At 36.1% G+C, this 18,694-nt stretch overlaps 3 protein-coding genes across 5 annotated transcripts; 1 reads left to right on the top strand and 2 right to left on the bottom strand.

Moving 5' to 3' along the window:
• Positions 1-95: 95 nt before the first annotated feature.
• LOC141908128 (casein kinase II subunit beta) lies at positions 96-11,885 on the bottom strand. Of its 2 annotated transcripts, none has more exons than XM_074797989.1 (7): positions 11,762-11,885; positions 10,088-10,187; positions 9,856-9,958; positions 9,300-9,415; positions 8,908-8,983; positions 7,970-8,159; positions 96-2,208 (listed from the first exon to the last, which is right to left on the bottom strand). In XM_074797989.1, exons 2-7 carry the CDS (start codon positions 10,157-10,159, stop codon positions 2,091-2,093), a joined length of 675 nt encoding a protein of 224 aa, XP_074654090.1. In that variant the 5' UTR covers positions 10,160-10,187; positions 11,762-11,885; the 3' UTR covers positions 96-2,090. The 2 variants fall into 2 exon arrangements, with proteins under 2 accessions (XP_074654090.1, XP_074654091.1); XM_074797990.1 differs by lacking the exon at positions 96-2,208 and adding an exon at positions 2,977-5,579.
• A 159-nt stretch (positions 11,886-12,044) lies between these two features.
• On the top strand, positions 12,045-15,302 carry LOC141908402 (geranylgeranyl transferase type-2 subunit beta-like). Its single transcript, XM_074798443.1, has 9 exons — positions 12,045-12,132; positions 12,365-12,469; positions 12,753-12,950; positions 13,309-13,414; positions 13,486-13,538; positions 13,614-13,724; positions 13,987-14,098; positions 14,209-14,372; positions 14,829-15,302. Exons 1-9 carry the CDS (start codon positions 12,130-12,132, stop codon positions 14,964-14,966), a joined length of 990 nt encoding a protein of 329 aa, XP_074654544.1. The 5' UTR covers positions 12,045-12,129; the 3' UTR covers positions 14,967-15,302.
• A 255-nt stretch (positions 15,303-15,557) lies between these two features.
• Positions 15,558-18,643, bottom strand: LOC141908922 (serine--tRNA synthetase-like protein Slimp). Of its 2 annotated transcripts, none has more exons than XM_074799211.1 (14): positions 18,566-18,643; positions 17,969-18,314; positions 17,723-17,827; positions 17,583-17,654; positions 17,426-17,500; positions 17,231-17,343; positions 17,008-17,149; positions 16,783-16,909; positions 16,453-16,530; positions 16,326-16,381; positions 16,143-16,249; positions 15,895-16,072; positions 15,713-15,775; positions 15,558-15,641 (listed from the first exon to the last, which is right to left on the bottom strand). In XM_074799211.1, the coding sequence occupies exons 2-14, from the start codon at positions 18,293-18,295 to the stop codon at positions 15,582-15,584; spliced, it is 1,503 nt and encodes a 500-aa protein (XP_074655312.1). In that variant the 5' UTR covers positions 18,296-18,314; positions 18,566-18,643; the 3' UTR covers positions 15,558-15,581. The 2 variants fall into 2 exon arrangements, with proteins under 2 accessions (XP_074655312.1, XP_074655313.1); XM_074799212.1 differs by having other exon boundaries at positions 16,326-16,375.
• Positions 18,644-18,694: the final 51 nt, after the last annotated feature.

Raw genomic sequence — 18,694 nt, 5'->3', positions numbered from 1 at the left:
TCTGAATCAGGAGGCTAAGGATGCTTCCCTGATCCCGCATTAAGTCCTCTGAAACAGGAGGCTAAGGATATATAGCAGTAAACAACACGAAAACATTTCAAAATAAGAATTTTGTATTTTTTATTGCTCTTCCATAACAAAATATATATGTATGCTATGTATACAACAAATCGTCCCTGATGCTCTGTTCCAAAAACATTCACTGAAGTAGAATTACTGAAGAGAGGGTATGAGATGGGAGTCCTCGACTCCAATTACAAAATCGTTGATCTTTTAACCAATTAAACCCACTTCCAAAATGAAAATATTCTTTTTTTTGTCTTTGATATGAATATAACAATTGTATACGTTCTATAGGCCTATGAATATTTTACACTCACAATAGAAGAAGATAATCCGATATTTACAATGAAAGCAAGGCGGATCCAAGGCCTACTTTTGAAGGCTGGTTTTGTTTTTCTTACCATTGAAAAGGCACATTTAGAATGGTCACCTTCACGGTTTGAGTGAGACGCATTTGCAAGTAAGAAACCACCTTATTTTGTCAATTATGCAAGACAAGTTCATAAGATTTCATAAAATAAGGCAGTAAAAAGTTTAAGAGTTCATCTAGAAAATGGCTTCTCATGTGGGTAAGTCTTGTACAAGGCCCACTGATCCCCTGGATCCACCCACCGCCTAGATGGCTTTTTTGAAATTTAAAGCTTTTAAGTACAAGTGAAGACAAAGATTTAAACCTTTGCAATAAGCAATGAGAGAATAGTATATGCAAACATAACTAATGATGAAAAATGTTGAGTTACAGTAAAGCAAAGTTGGTTACAAGTTATAGAGGTTTAATGATCTACTGCCTGAACACAGACTCGGACATCACCACGTTTTATCACCATTCTAGACATTAATATCAGCACATTTTCAAAGAGTTTTAAGATTTCAAACCGCAGTCCTGAATGTGTGAAGGCGCAGGTTCCAGGCTGCAGATACAATAACAGATAACATGATGAAAGTTTAGTCGAATTTACAGAAGAAATGCGAACGTTGCTTATGACACCAAGCATATTTTCACTTCATCCAGTCCTGGCAGTGGTTGTATCGACAGTGATCGCTGTCACTTTACGATCCTAGCGAACCCAACATCAGACTAAAGGTTCTTGGTGAAATTTCCAGAAACGTCCACAATTCAATTTAATCATAATTAAAACGTTTTAGAGTACATGATTATATAAACCGAACCAAATATTCACAGTGATATATCCATACTGGGATACCCTTGTTTTTTAAATGTCAATTTATCATTTGACAATGAACACGATTTCAGCAGCCAAATGTCTGAACTACAGCAATTAACCAGACCATATTACACAAAACGTATTTCCTTTTTAGGAAAAAGATGAAAAATAATTAGGAACCTCTTGACTGCCTGAGTAGGCTCTATATACTGCTGGAAATCACTGGCATACACAGGGCCCCTACAGATCAGTCATTCCTGGATGAAAGGAGTTTTCAAAATTTCAAATTTTAAGGGAGCACCTGCATCACTTTCATATCCCAACAAATTTTCATCCTTGACACTAACTAAACTCTAACTCTAATTCGGTAACTGCCTAATAGGGTAACAAACAGATCCTGGTTCCAAGCCGTAGTCTAATGTACAAATTCTGTTGTATCTAATTAGCTATTTCTCAAAATTGAAAGAGTTTAAAGGAGTTTCAGGCATTTTCGTCAGATTAAAGGATTTTCTAATACCTTCAAAAGTATTTTCCATTTAGAAGGAATCAAGGAGTCGTAGGGACCCTGATACATCAGTGTCATCATGTACTTCATGTTATAGCCAGTCCACAAGTTTCATGGAAAAGTTAAGGCCAAAAATGGTTAAGTTTAAATTGTCATTGAAAACATAAGTTAACAATAACAATTAAACTAAAAATTTTGAGTTTAACTTTTTCATTACAGCCGATCTGGATCCTTCCAAATCCAAGCCCATTCTGGCCATGGGGAACTATTTTTAACAGCCAAGAGGTGGTGGCAATATTAGCTGATTTTCTTGCGTGATAAATAAAGTTGATTTTGATCGGTGTTTCTACGTATCATCACTTATAAAGCGGAGTTGTTTTAACAGCGGTGCGAGCACGACTGGCGGTTCGATGACGACAGTGAGCTTGTACCTGTAACTGGTAAGCCATAGGGTGTATTTCAAATCCGTACAATCTGAAACGAAATGAACAGTATAAACACAACGTTATTCATCAATCTGAAATTTACTTATTCAATAAGATTTCACCCACTGCATATAAATTCAGAGATATAAAACGACATTTATTTCCCACGTGACGATGGTTTCAAGAGAGTTTGAAAAGGTGTCGATTGATTTCTGTTTTTATTGAATGTCATTTTTAGTCTTTTGAATTACTATATACATGTAGTGGGTTGTAGTCTTATTATCTATTCAGGCTTTCATATATTATTAATTCAGATATTTGTCGGTGATGAATAAACTCTCGTTTGTCCGAATGACAACTAGGGCTCAGTTTTATAGACTAGTATCAATAACTATAACCTGGGGTGCCTAACTCAATTCATTTTCAATCGAGTTGACCCCTAAGTTAAATGTTGATACCAGTCTTTAACAAAACCATGGGAATTACTGAAAGGCTCCATTCCATAAAAACTTGCCATCGCTTCCTATCCAGATAACGCTTAAGATTGTGTACACGATACTGAAGGGTTTGGAAATCCGCTCATTTTCTGTTGCGTACTTGTCCACCTATAAACACCCCCAAAATACAGAATTCATCTGCGTCCAACAAGACTCACTTCATTGTTAAAAGTACATCCGACAGTCACCAATTTGTCGATACAAAATACTAACGTTTATAGATTTTTTCTGTACATACAAGAATTTATTTAAGAAATCTGAATATATAGATTAACATATATATTTCTATATATATATTATACTTATAATATTATAATGCTTCTTAATATCACGGACCAGGGTCCATGTTAAGGGTCCATGTTTATATCTACCGCGACGTACATGAACAATAATGTACAACATAGAAGAGACTAAATGAATGATAGGAAACTTAACATTTCAATTCATCAATGAGCATTGTGTTCAGCTCAAAGAAAAAAAAAACAATCATTCCTAATGGCTTTAGTCTAGTTGTTGAATTAGACTTGAATTTGAAATATCTTCAATTCTGCTGCCAATAAGTCGAAGGGATCGACACAGTTTATCAAAACTGCTTAAAATCAAGGTAAGAACTCAGATTCTGTTTTACTTCTGCTGTACTTTTCACCTTTTCCTCACCCCACCCCACAGCCCACACCCCCCAACCCTTTTTCTTCCAGGATTCAATTTCTATAGTGTTTTAATTCAATACATTAACTCGATTAATCTAATCAAATGAGATATCTTACAAGAGAAAATACTACTAATAATAACAATAAATTTAATTATTTACAGAGAAAATATCATTTCATTACTTTCATTATAATTTTATTGTTAAAACATTTCGACATCAATTCATTAGAGGGTAAAAACTCAGTAACCACGATGGGCCGATCTTATAGCAATTAAACCAACAATTTGACTTCTAACCGGCCCCAGTAAACTATATTAAATCTATAGATTTTTTACGATGAGATCTTTCTCCGCAGATGAAAGTCTTAAATTCCCTGATAATAAAAGCCGGGAGGAACATGTGACTCGTGTGGAGTTAAATAATAGAAAAATGAATCTACGCTTACAGTCAAATATAATAACAATGAAAACATTACAAAACACACAAAATGTACGATTTAACATTACACATTTTTTCTTATTCATAGATTATTAACCCTTTCAGCGCTACGTTAACTTTTTTATAAGGTAATACTAATGTTTCTCTTAGTCCTAGAGATAATTTCAAAATTTTGGAAAATTCCACCCCAGTTGATGAATAACCAACCGGCTTATCGCTATATTCTATCTACCCCGCAGCGCGGTGTATAACACGCATGCAACTATATTGCGTATACCCCGTGGTGCGGTGTATCATTAGTTGCTAATATTTACAATGTTTGACAGGTGCTACCACCTTTCAATAGAGATTTTACTAATCGATAATTACACAAATACACCGCACTCCGGGGTAGGCGTAATATAGGGCGGATGGACAATACATCGCAGAGCGGCATTTACACACTGAAAGGGTTAAATCTTCTACATGTTCAATCACTTACAAAAGTTAAAATTCATTTCATTTTTGTCAAATCAATACGATAAACTTTTTTCTATAGTTTGATTTTCACGTGAAAAATCCTACAGACACCATCATTTTCTACGAATATTTTCAACACAATTTCTATTGTAGATTTTTCATCAAATTTAACTCACAACTGGGCTAACGCCCGATTTATTAAGTCGCTTGTTTACTAATCACATTTTCTTTTTCACAAATGATGACACAGCAAGTGATTACATAAGCAAATGTCTATACAGAATCAAATGCAGCGTAAGAACAACATATCCAGATATACTGGGGTAATCCCCGACATACTGGGGTATATACACCCAGACATGCCTAGGGTATTCCCAGACAGACCTGGAAGTACCCAGACACACTTCGGTATAGGCTATACCGAGAGATAATCGAGGTATTGCCAGACATACCCAGAGATGATGGAGGTATTTATTACCAGACACACCTGGATATACAGGAGGTATTACCAGACATACTGAGATGGTTATATTTGGGGTACAGTAACCTGGACTGGGGGGTATGTATTGAGAATAATTACTTATTTTGGGTAAAATAATATCACGATCGACACATTATTTCTCTGATCCACAAAGCTGTAGTCCCTCCAGGCGCGGCTCTGTAGAACCAGAAAACCATAACCGATAGCAACAGCTATGAGACGCAAATCACCGCAATGTTGCTAACACTCTCATTCAACAGATGCTTTATATCGGAGTATCGCAACCAATAGCAACAATAACAGGTAGATTTAATCGCGAGAATCATTGAGTACCGGCAATGCTGCTGCGGCACAAGCACAATTCACACCAGAATCCACCAGGTGGCACTAGTATACAATACAACAGAGAATTTCTTCGTTCACTTAATTAGTATCTAATGATAATTTTTCCAATTCATATGTGACGTAAAAGATGGAGCCACATATGAACTCTTCAGATGAATCCGGATTTGCCTAATTTTTTGGATTGAACGACTGAACTTACTGAAGTAAATCAATAACGAACAAATTTCAATGAAGTACTTAGATATGCTAGTGGCGCCATCTGACGGGATAGCTGGAGTGCCGGTACCCCGAGATTATCGCAGCGTGAAACGAACGTATCGCGGTGGAGTTCTGGAGAGTAGTCGTCATGGCGTCGACGGTCGAGAGTAGAGAGAATTAAAATAAACAATATTACACGTGACTCAAGCTACAACCCATGTTCTATAACGACGATGTGTGTCTACCGTTTTCCATTACTATAGCTGAGCCCTCGGACGGGCATTTTGAAGTTAGCCGCTGCCTGACATTGTAGTTGATATGCAAGGGGATGTATCTTGAAGCCGTAAAGCCTAGAAGTAGAATGAAGAAAAGACGGGCGTGAATTACTGGATAAAGCAGCAAGCTTCTAGCTTTTCGATCATTCTTCTACGTTTATTAAATTTTTGTCTAATTTTGTAACGATATCGACTAAAATGAGTTCTGCACTAATAATCACTAACTATATCCGTGTGACTAGAGTTAGCTAGCGTGAATCACATGGATTCAGAAATAAGCGTGCGCTTAGTAGCGATATATCTACTTCTTTTATTCTGTAATGTTGTGAATTGTTCATCCGATGAAGCATAATGCTACACCGTACTGTTCAATCGGGTTCCCTCACGCTACACCGTACGTACGTACTTCGTTCGGAGCGAGTAAAACATCTATAAACTTAAATCACTGAATAAAAACAATTATGGGAAAATTTGTGGAAAGAGGTTCACAACACATAAAATAAATGTAAAAGTTTAAGAGAATTTGGTGAAAACTGGGCGACACTCGTCATTTAGGTTTACACATTTAGAGGGCGACGCTTGTCATTTAGGTTTACACATTTAGAGGGCGACGCTTGTCATTTAGGTTTACACATATAGATGGAGACACTAGTCATTTGGGTTTATAACACGTTTTCAGTTTTTTGTTATTCGGTTTTACAGGGCAACATACAACATCTTGAGGCATGGGATAAAATCCAATATATCGGCGCGAAGAGTGCCGACAAAAACTACTATCGGGAGTTCTGCTCGTTAACTGCAGCAGTGAAGAACGAATTTAGGGTTTGGAATGAAGCAAGCATGAGCACATTTTGAAAGGAGTAATGACAAGATTTGTGCGTGGAGAGGGACGTGAACTGTACTGTGAGCGTAGTGGGAACTCTATCACACTCGGTGAGGTGTGGGGTGAGGGAGAGGGTCGTGGATTACACCATCATTCATTCATACATGGATGCATTACATTTTGTGTGTAGCGACAAAATATGGCAAAATTCAAGTTACAAGAATCAATGCCTGTTCGAATAATATTTGAAATCTCATTCAACCGAAAGTTGATGAAGATATTGAGTATTTTTGTTGTTGTTGAAAACATGGGTTGCAGCTTGACAATAACTCATACATGCAGTTATTAAAAACACAATAGTAAGTGATAGTGGTTTCACATCTACAACTGAAAACAACGTCAAATATCTCTCAATCTCCTGAAATAAATACAGCAAATAATGTACACTGAAACTCAATGATAAATCGTCACAGAAATTTTCTCTTTTTTTGTGTGTCAAAACTCGCTTTTCCAATTCAATTAACAGCGGAACCTCGTAATAACGATTTATCAGTGACAAAACTTGAATTTCCTCTCAATTGAAACTGGGTCCAGCAGTCTGGAACGAAACACTAATCTTAAAGTCCCTCAAGTGTCTAGAAACTGTATGCAAAATGCACTTAAATTTCAAAATTTTCTCGAACATTGTTTTGGCTGCGTGGATACTTAGCTTGCCTTTTTTCAGTATACACGCCCTTTTCATTTCTTAGTCGGCCCCTGAATGAGGGAATGAGGTTTCACTGTAGTGAATTCAAGTCTTTATCGTGAATCAAATAAGTCACCAACATAATGATCATTCCAATTTTTATGACGACTTATGCGAATTTGACTGTACGAGATAAAACCACATGCTCGCTAGCCAGGTCGTCTCGGGCTAGTGAGGAAAAACAAAATATCGTTCCATGAATATTATAGATAGTTGATGAGTTGGTCCGGTGAAGGGTAGAAGACGCTCGTGCGACTGAAGAGATTGCGTAGTTTTGAAATCGTGCCGAAGTGAGATCAGAGATCGATGACAAATCAATATAAAAACAACAACATCGAATAAAACAAACAAAGTAGAAACTTCACTAGTTGCGAAATAGATCGGAATTCATGCATTTTTCAAATCAAATTCACAGACAAAAAACAACAGCGAAAATAAATAAACTCGAAACAATAGATGTAACAGCAGAAATGCTTCAGAAAATGGTGAAATTTGAATTCAACGAACATCAATTGAACTCAAAGATGATTAGATATATATCGCTATAATAGAGCAGTTCATTCTTTTAGATGAAGTATTCCACGCAATACGTAATCCAAGACTTCATACTCATTACAGCCAGAATTGACTTTGCATCAAACAAGCATTTAAGGCCATTCTAGACGCAAGACGCATTTTAGCCAGCATGAAGGGTCTTACTGATTCACAGCGTTTCAAATACTGAACACCAGGAGGGGCTAGGGGTTTCATAGACTGGGTATCAGTTTCCGAACAGATTTAGGGTCAGCGGAGGTTTTGATATTTTTAAGGTGTTTCAATTGAATGACCGATACTCAGTCTATGAAATCAATCCACGGTTTCGGGCGACGATAAAATGCCGATAAACTGAACACATACCTTGGAACGAAATTATTATTAGGACGCTTCGGTCGGTATTCGGGATGAACCATGAACAACATGTGAGGAAAACCAGTGCCGAAATACGCGCCGTCCGTGTGGTGATGTCGCGTCGATTTCGGCGTATAAACATCCTGACACCGCGGACAGTAGAGTTTTACCATCGCTTCACCGGGGACATCAGATAAACCTACGTTATAGCAAAACATCGAATTGGTCAGTAGAAATATCCTGAGTAGCCAATCATAAATTTACCTGTAGAAATCTAATTTCAAATTTATCGGTGACAAAACATGAATTTCGTCTCAATTGAAATAGGACAATTATAATTTCACATTGGATATAATGAACCATCGGAAACATTATAGAAAAACATTGAATTTGTCAGTAGAAATATCCTGTGATTGTGTTAGGTTATTTGACTTTTTTCCCCTGACTATTCCCTGACATAAACATTTTTTCCCTGACTAGATCTGTAAAGAATCCAATCAATTAACACAGACACATAAAACATAGATGGAAACTGATTGATTCTATGGGTGATGTAGCCATCTCAACAAATTTCCCTACCCCTGATTTTTAGCCATTTTACAAAATTCCTTGACTATTCCCTGATTTCCTGGCAAGCGGCCGCCCTGGTTGATTCCAAATACATGCAGCTTTTTTCAGCACTGTCAGGATTTTACTCGATAAGTAATCATTAACTCTTTCAGTGCTGACTTATTAATACCCTATAGTGCTGGAGATAATTTCAAAAATTTTGAGTAATTCCATCCTAATACGTTGAACAAAATCCATCACTGATTTATACACCGCACTGCGGTGTAGATGCACTGAAAGGGTTAATCAGGGCCGATCCTTACTTATTCCAAAGAAAGCACTCTTCAGAATCTATAAAATACTCAATACAAACAGCGCGGACTCTTTCCCAGTCTTACCTATGGGCAGCGTCATTTGATTTTCACAATAAACTCGAGGACAGTAACCGAAATCACCTTGTTGCCATTTCTCTATCTGCAGAAAATAAATCAACATTTCGCTAATGTTTATCGAAGAAAGAGTAATCACGATGCCTAACTTTACTCAGGCAAATAACTAGACAAGTAGAACTATATAGGTTAACTATTTATTTGACACATAAGCTTTCGCTACTAGTATATAGAAACTTCATCAGGTGAATGATTGATAAAACTTCTATACATTAGTAGCGAAAGCGCGTTAGTTAAATAGTTAACCTATGTAGTACTACTCGTCTTGTTATTTATTCTAAATCCGGTTAACGCCGCTACTCTACGAATCTTCTCTACTTAGGCAAGAAATAATAACTTACCATTTGAGCTATGCCTCTATTAGTCATGATGTATCTAGCGTGTATTAAACCGTACAACATTTCAGCCGCTTGCTCAATTAGATCACTTTGATTAGGATTATCTTCTAATTCATCATCTGAAATTGTTCAATTTTGTAGAGTTCTAGTAATTGGTGAAAACGGTGAAGTTTCTAAAAGATATCAATCTATCGAGAATCAAAATGCTCAGAGTCCGGACTCTCTCTAGAGACCAACGTCAGGTGTGAGTCCGAAATGTTGTTTTTATGAAATCTTTAATTTTAGTTGTTGATATAAATTTGGTTTTAATATTCTATATTTGCACTGTAATCCTCGGATGAACTGGTAGAAAATTGGTCCGATATAAGCCAAGTTTGAGTAGAGGATATGAAAATACATTATCAAGTTACAAAAATAATTTTGTTTTATCAGCGTTAATTCCGAGTCAACTGTGTTGGAATAAGGCAAGGTTTGTCTAGTGGGTTTTTATAGTCTATTCTCCATGTCTAAGTGTATGGGCTATTCGGCTAAAAACTTAAATGGTTCTCTGCTAACTTACCTGGTTCTAAATCTAAAATCATATCTAATGCTTGTCTGTAATGAGGAACTTGTTCATTTAAACCCGTTAAATTAAACTTGTCCTGTATATAATCTTCATCGACCTAGAAATAATACAAAATCAACATCATTATTAATTACTGTGTGCATCGTGTGAAATCAATACAGCAATCGATAGATCAATTAATCTCACTATACACAGGACTAGAGACGCCGATTATAGAATTTCCTACCTCACAAAAGAACTCATTTCCGCGTAAACCGCAGAACCACGAGATCCACGATACTTCCTCCGAGCTGCTCATCTCTTCTTTATAAAGTCTGTAACAAGTTCTGAAATAAAAGCGAGAAAATACAAGATTATCTGAACGAGTTTCATCGGCTTGAGTTCATGAACTAAGGCTCAATACAGCGGTCAAACGGTGGTTGCACTTAATTAAAACTACTAAAAATCCAATATAGCATTGGACATGAAATAATTCTTTACGGTCATCATCTTTTTATGAATTATGTCTGAGGTACTCCAAATTACCTTAGTTACCAACCAGTAGTAACAAGACAGGCTAATTTCATAAATGCTGGACAAGAGTGTTTCTATAAAGACTGTCAAACACCTGAACTAATCACATATGATCAGCACGTTTTGGGTCATAGAGACACTAAAGCAAAACCAATGGATTTACAACAAATTGTTGAACAATGTATTTAAACCTAATTAATGAAGCCTGAACAGTAAGACCCAAACTAACGACATCAACTTAAATGCAGAAATAAACTCAAACCAATTTAATCTAGATTTTGATGTTTACAGGATATTACATGCTTCCATTTATACATATGTCCAAACGTATGCGGTTATGTAAAATATTATGTTCCAATTCAGAATTCTCGTTAATCTGACTTTTAAGTTCATCCACCCAAAATAATAGAGCTAAAACTGTTTAAACTTGTACCGCTAAACTTACTGAGTTATGTGACCGACTTTCGATTTACCGCTAAAAAATAACGGCGGTAATTTACGAGCTTGTTTTTGATTCGTCATCGTCCGATCAAATTTACGATTATCTTTGTTACGATTCATATTCGTCGGTAATTTATTGAGTAACTTCGCGTCGGCATTTCTCAAACCCGGTTCGCGATATTTATTACTCAAAGTTAATCCGACTAACATCTCTTTATATCGATTATTTTAATCCGCCGAGATAATCCCGTTTAAGACGAACTGATAGACGGACGCGTCTGGCGATGATGATGGAAGGAAGTCTCGCAGTGATTTAATAAGACACAGATCTGATATTAGACAATGATATTGAACCTATATGCGAGTGAATACACAGCTTATTCCCTTCCTCTGATAATTAGTAAATACATGTTTATTGTGTCAGAGCTGATTCTTCTTAAGAGCAGAGTTCAATAAATGATTATCTATTACACACCTATAATTACAATACATATTATCCTGATGACTGATTATTGATGTGGTACAAGGGGAGCTGGAGGGAGGGGGAGGAGCAAGGGGAGTGAGAACTGGTTTGAGGAGTCAGGAAAGCCGAGCACGACAGGAGGAACGGGGAAGTATGAGGGGAGTATGAAAGACTGCCGAGTTCAGGCCTATATTTTGGATAGAATTGTGAACACCACTTCCAAACCGCGTCCACCACACGCAAAAAAGAATAACAAAAAACCTCACTCTTTCAATACTTATAAACCTCAAGTAACTTGGCGCTAGTTACAGGTTTGTGAAAACGTTTAGAAGGTGAAATATTTGATACGAGACTCGTGAAATTGCGTTAATCTTTAAAAAGTGAAAGGATTAATGACAGACTACACTTCGATCTAAAACCGTTCGGATTACTGATTTAACGATCGTATATCATCGATTAACTGCTGAATATTGATTTTCCTACCTGGATACTTCTATTAGACGTGACCATAAACTCAGGTGACGCTTAATTCGACCAGTGAAACGCGTTTAATTATCAACCAGTCGCACCAGTAAAATACACCATTAACGCGTCGCCCGAAATCCTCGCTGATTGACGTCACTCTGAAGTGGGGAATCCTCCCTGATGACGTCACTCTGGGAGTCCAGAGATTTCCCGACTATGGATTGCCGATTGTGGATGGCTCACTAATCGAAACCCTAACCCTAGCTCAATCAGCGCCATCTACTGACCTAACCAGCTTGTATCCAGAGTCGGGAAATGTTGGATGGAGCCAAACACCGAACTATTTCAACAAATTGGATTGAATTGTGAAGTTTACAGGAGCAATTATGGTATTTTTAACTTATTTACAGATACTTCACAAATTTCCGATTCATTTCTTTCTCTTTTGATGATGTTTATGTTGAAAACTATCGATTCAAATAAGAGGTTAATGCTGAAATATCTTCTATTTCTGACAATTCTGGGGGAGGCCCTGCCCAGTTTCCCTGACCCTGGCCTTCAATTTTCACTTTGTCAACTCATTTAATCAATATTTTTCAAAATTGTTGATATGGTTTTTAGGGTACACCAATGAAGGATGTAAAAATACCCGATAATGTGAACAGTTTACTGCTTGATAAACATGCTGATTATATAGCTGAATACGGCGCTAAAACTAATGATTATGTGAGTATAAATTATAACCTTCTTGTCATGAGTATGTGAGTAGGCCTATAATGTTGTCCCAAAAAAGTCAAACTAGTTAGTTACACCTAAATCATTGATAGTTAGCTTTTGTAATCAGATGGGCTTATTCCAAAGTGGTTTGGACCAACGTGAAACAACCACAGACAGACAGATAAACCTCTCCTCAAAACTTTCAAATCTCAAATGACTTGCATATATATTTCTAATGATCGTGTGAATTTTTGAATGAAATGCTATGTTTTTGTTGTTGTTGTTGTTTTAGGAATATGTGATGACGGAATATTTAAGAATGAGTGGAATGTATTGGGGTTTAACGGTAATGGATTTGATGAATCAACTTCATCGAATGAATAAAGATGAAGTTTTATCGTTTATAAAACGATGTCAACACGAATGCGGTGGAATCGGTGCTAGTATAGGACATGACCCTCATTTACTCTATACACTCAGCGCTATTCAGGTATCTTTCAAAATCAAATGGAGGAATCGATATAGAATATGCACAATGTTGAAGAAAATCTCTTATACAGGGTCCAGTTCCACAGTTGTGAGTTAAAGAGTTAACTCTGAACCCAGTTCCACAGTTGTGAGTTAAAGAGTTAACTCTGAACCCAGTTCCACAGTTGTGAGTTAAAGAGTTAACTCTGAATCCAGTTCCACAGTTGTGAGTTAAAGAGTTAACTCTGAACCCAGTTCCACAGATGTGAGTTAAAATTTGACTCGGAGTTAATAACTCACTGCGACTGGAATGAACTGATTCGCACTAATTGTGGAAGACACATGTTTCTGTGACCTCATGAACTCTATTTGATTTTCAGATTTTAACTTTGTACGACGCGTGTGATTGCATCGATGTCGATGGAGTTGTAAATTTCATTAGTCGTTTACAACAAAATGACGGCAGTTTTATGGGCGACAAATGGGGTAAAAATTCAATCAAGATTCAGCTTTTCTAATCATAGACTTTTTGTGATTGATTTTGTGTTCGTTTTCAGGGGAAATTGATACCAGATTTAGTTTTTGTGCAGTCGCGTGTTTATCGTTATTAGTAAGTAGATTTAATCATGTTCATAATCTATTCTATATTGTGACAAAATCTGATTGATGATATTATGATTTTCAGAATAGACTCGATGCTATTAACACAGTTAAAGCTGTTGAGTTTGTCGTATCCTGTATGAATTACGACGGAGGGTTTGGTTGTAGACCTGGTAGTGAATCACATTCCGGACAGGTAATCAATAAATTCCTCCATACCTGAATTCTACAATATCATCAGATATTCCATAGATGAGTGACTGTCTATAATTGAAGATCATATCCACAAATTTGCTGAAATAAGTATGGATGCTTCAGCCATTTTCAACACAATTCTGAGGTTTGAAAATGAAATATTTATAAAAAATAGAATTACTCATAGAATTACTACTCTTTTAGGTTTTCTTCATGATTTTGGGTTTTTCCTTCATTCATAAACGTTGGACCATATATTTCAGATATACTGTTGCATAGGGTTACTGTCCATTCTTGGTCGACTGGATTTAGTAAATGTGGATATGTTAGGCTGGTGGTTATGTGAAAGGCAGCTTCCGTCAGGGGGACTGAATGGTAAGATCTCGTACATCAAGTTTAACTCGCTCCAAATTTGAAATCATAAACAGTAAGCCTCGCATTCCTCGACAGATTTCGATGTAATTCATATTGATTTATTTTCTCAGGGCGACCTGAAAAATTACCGGACGTCTGCTATTCGTGGTGGGTTTTAGCGTCGTTGAAAATAATCGGTCGAATTCACTGGATCGATAAAGATAAACTGATCAAGTTTATATTAGCGTGTCAAGATGATGAAACCGGTGGATTTGCCGACAGACCGGGTGATATGGTCAGTAAACTATTTCAAAAAATTCAGTTCCTCCTAATACAAGTATCAATCTGTAACCCTGAACCATTCCTTCACACACTCACCATCATGACGATAAGTTTTTGAAAGGTTGCTGATAAAATGTCTAATGTGTGGTGTTTGTAGTTCATTTTCAATTAAAAATGTCACTGATGAAGTCCTAAACACGTGTGAAGTGTGGACGATCAAAAATTAGAAGAATGGTGATAAAGTATTGAAATAATTCAGGTTCCAGGCTATAGATTAATTCTTAGTACAGTCAACGCCATCCGTTTTAACGCCTACATTTTTCAGGGATGAACAAATCTACTCAATCTAACTCAGATTCAATGGTATTTAACAATGCGATGTTATTCCTCTGTCCCAACAGTGGCATTAAACAGGGCTTTTACCGTATTCTGAAGTCAATCGCTAACTGATTTTCTACGTTGATTTTAGGTTGATCCGTTTCATACATTGTTCGGTATAACTGGATTATCATTACTCGGATATTCAGGAATAAAAGCAGTGAATCCAGTATTCTGTATGCCTGAAGATGTTATAAACCGTCAATCCATTCGGCTGCAGATTTTATGATGGCGGCTTCATTAGCAGCGAACATTATCGACTAGTCATTCTATAAAAAACATTTCAAACTCGCAAGCCAACAACGGAAGTGTCCCTCTGTGAATATTTCAAGGGTTCGTTCAGGCTTAATTCCAAACCTATGTTCAACTAAAAGTAGTTAGTTTTTCTTAATTTGATAGAAGATCAGCTTAAAGCTTGACCCGATCTTCCGAGTCCTGAAACTTCATCAAGCAAATTTTAATTGTCACTCAAAAATGAAATCTTACGATGTAAATATTTGTAAACATGAAATGTAAGTTTTTGTATTAAAAGTAAAATATATTTGTGTGTGGGCACATCAATCAACATGTAGAAACTTCATAGTTCATTTTCTTTGCTGATTGTTCTAAGCCTTATAGTCATATGGTTTTTAGTGAGTCTACTTCGTGCTAATTTTCAGAAAAAATTGTTAAAGCACTGATTTGTGCTTATTTTTCACCAAAAATGTCAAAAAGTGCAGAAAAGTGTTACTTTTTGACTTATCTGAATATAGCTAATGAGCTGAGAACCAAATTGATAAATTCCATTCATATTCATAATAGATAATAATTTATTTTACACATAGATTTCCACAATTTTCGTGTGTCATGAGTTTAATGAGCTTCTGTTTAATACTTCAGGTATCTGTAACTTTTTCGGATCGATCTGAAACAATTTACAGTTATAATGAGCGTGAAGAGTCTTCTAGCTTCACAACTAGATATGAATGTAAATACCTGTTCATAGTTTTCGATGATTGCAGCAAGAAGTTTCGGAACTGACACCAGTTTACCATGAATCTGAAAATGATGAATAATCATTGTTTCAAAGCTCGAAGAAAAGTCTGTCCTGTTATATAACTAGACTTTGGTTAAATTCCCTTGAGACTTCTAGAACTAGCGGATATTAAAATACTTACGATGTTTAAATGAAGTTTGTTTGGTGAACTAGTAATCGTCAATCTTCTACTGATAAAATCTCTATAATTAGCTAAGTAAGCAATAGTAATATAACTATTGATACTCGGTATCCAAACATCGATATTACGCCTCTCATATTCACAGGATCGTAAGTTCTGCGCCGATACATTAACCAACCTACAAACAATAGAAAATCAATGTATTTTCACATTCAGAAATCCATGCAGTTTCTATTGACTGTTTTTACCTGATAGGTAACTGAAATTTTGTATAAATATTCCACATTTTTTCGACTAATTGTTCGAATTCCGAGTCTGTTTCTTCCCCAGTTTCACACGCGACACAGACATGGATCTGTAAATGTAATCATTTTTGAGAATACTTCACCAGTGGAGATTGATATTAAGCGAAATATGGTTTTGTTACGTACTGTTGATTCCTGTTGAACATTGATCAGAGATTCTTTATTAAGATCTTCATCTGAAACTGTAATAAATATTTCATGGTATTTGTATCTATATAGAAAACTTAGTTTAAGCCTAGGACTTCGTTCATACCTGGTGAGTAACTTCTACCCTGAGTGTAGGCACGCATTGGTAGTTGTTCTTTTCGTAAACTCATCTTTGTTAAATAGGCTGAAATAACATGACTGAATCTTTATTTTAGATAAGGGAATCCAAAATACTGATATTCTTGACCAAAAATTCTGATTAAATTATAAGATATCCTCAGTGGGGCTGTTTCTTATCAAGAGGTTCACCAAAAATTCCATTTCCAGAATTCTCTGACTTTCTCTGCAGGGAAATATGAATTGAGAATTCCCTGATCTGTAAGAACCTGGACTGAAATATCTTGAATGTTCACTAAGATATGAAATTAAAACATACCTGAGAATGATGACAAAGAAGCTCCACATAAATGGAATAAGTTTTCATATTTACTGCTCAAATCAGCATTCTTAGATTCTAAGATGAATACATCTTTCGGATCTGACAATTTATGCCCGCTTGCTTCCTGTGGAATAAACCAATAAATGTATGAATGTAACGTTAAATGTAAATGTTTGCGAGCAAAAGGAAATTTTAACTTTTCTGACGAGTCTTGTAACTTACGATGACCAGAGTACGAAACATATTCGGACAAATCATACTTGTGAAACTGTGATTATCCATTTCATTCCTCATCAATTCCAAGATGGATAGCTCCATAACGGCTAATTCACCTCGCATATAGTATCCTCCAGGGCTAAACTTACTGTTAAAATCAGAAAATTTATTCATTGGTATATATGATTTTATTACGTAAAATAGATGCTCTCCTATTCAGAAGACTTACCAAAATTTCAATAAGTTTCTTTCTTCACATAGTTCGGCATGATTAAGACATACAGATGTTTGATGCGAGATGAAATCATCTCCAAAATTGCGAATGACTTCATCAGTATCGGGCTGTCAAAATATAAATACAACAAATTTAAGCTGGTTTAGTTTGTCATTCAGTAGGGGCTGTAAAACTGCTGGGAGAACTTACCGAATTCTTACTCAATACATTCGGTAGATTTAGGGCAGTTAACATCACTTTCTCTTCTATTTCCCAATATTCCTTCTACAAAACATCCACAGACCCGATAGCTAAATGTGTTAGAAATTTGATGAAGTAAAGTCACAAAGATTGAAGGCTTACTCACCGACAGTAACTTGTGCTGTTCTTTCAAAGACTTTCCTTTTGCGATCAACTTCTTTTTGACTTCTACATTCATCTATTGATCGAAATTAAAACATTTCTGTCAATATTACTTTAAGGAAAAACATGGAATATTTTGTTTACCTTGTCTTTCTTTAATTCTCCCATTTTCTTCGCCACAGTTTTTCTGTTTTCATTCAGTTTATTCAGTTTCGAGTTCAATTCGCAGTAATTCCGATAAGATTTTTCCTACAAAAAAGAAATGATCGTTTCTGCTTGAAGTACAACATCCTGTAGACACTTCATTTCGATACCAGATAGCCTACATGTACTTACAAAAAATAATCAAGATACTACAGAATTTACTTACAAAGGAAACAATATACTTACAAAAGAAACTAAATCAATTGTCAGTTTTCTTCGTTTTACATTTCTTTCTAAGGTTTCTAGTTCATTGATCCTGTTTTCGAGTCCGAGATCTAGTTGAAGGTTACTGCTTAGTGTCGCTTGTGCAATTTCATTACTAACAAATAAAGCCGATTTTGCTTCATACGGCGATGGTGAAGGCCGAGATGCTGAGTTTGATGTGCTGGATTTATATCGACTCTGAAGGTGAGGCTGCTGCTGGAGTTGGAGGCATCTTGTTCTCAAGAGATGATGTGGAAGCCAACGACAAGAAGCCGAAGGGCGCAAATTGAGGAACGCCGACGCAGACATTTTTTGAATATATCTCCCCCTACACCAGAGAAAATGAACAATTATTGGAAGAATACCTAGCAAACACCCGTTTTTACCCTACCCTCATTCCTGGATAAAGTAAGCCATGTCTCATCTTATTTACAGGCGTGTACGTAAAAATGTACAATATAATTGTATTTGGTTGAATTGATTCAGTGTGCTATCGACGATAAAACCATATTCTTTTGAATTAACGCAACTAAAATCTAGTTTTAAATAACTGACATGAAGAAATATATTAAATCTTACTAAATGATCGAATTGCATTCGAATCTAACGGTATAAGACATGTAAAAACTAGTGAAATTGGACGCTGGAACTTTTTGAATAAAATTTAATTGAATTGAATTTATTCTCCACACTTCGGATAATGGAATA

Source organism: Tubulanus polymorphus, chromosome 7, assembly GCF_964204645.1.
Source record: "Tubulanus polymorphus chromosome 7, tnTubPoly1.2, whole genome shotgun sequence".
NCBI classification, from domain to species: Eukaryota; Metazoa; Nemertea; class Palaeonemertea; order Tubulaniformes; family Tubulanidae; genus Tubulanus; species Tubulanus polymorphus.
Note: the sequence above shows the minus strand (reverse complement) of the source record. Positions and strands in the feature narration are given on the sequence as shown.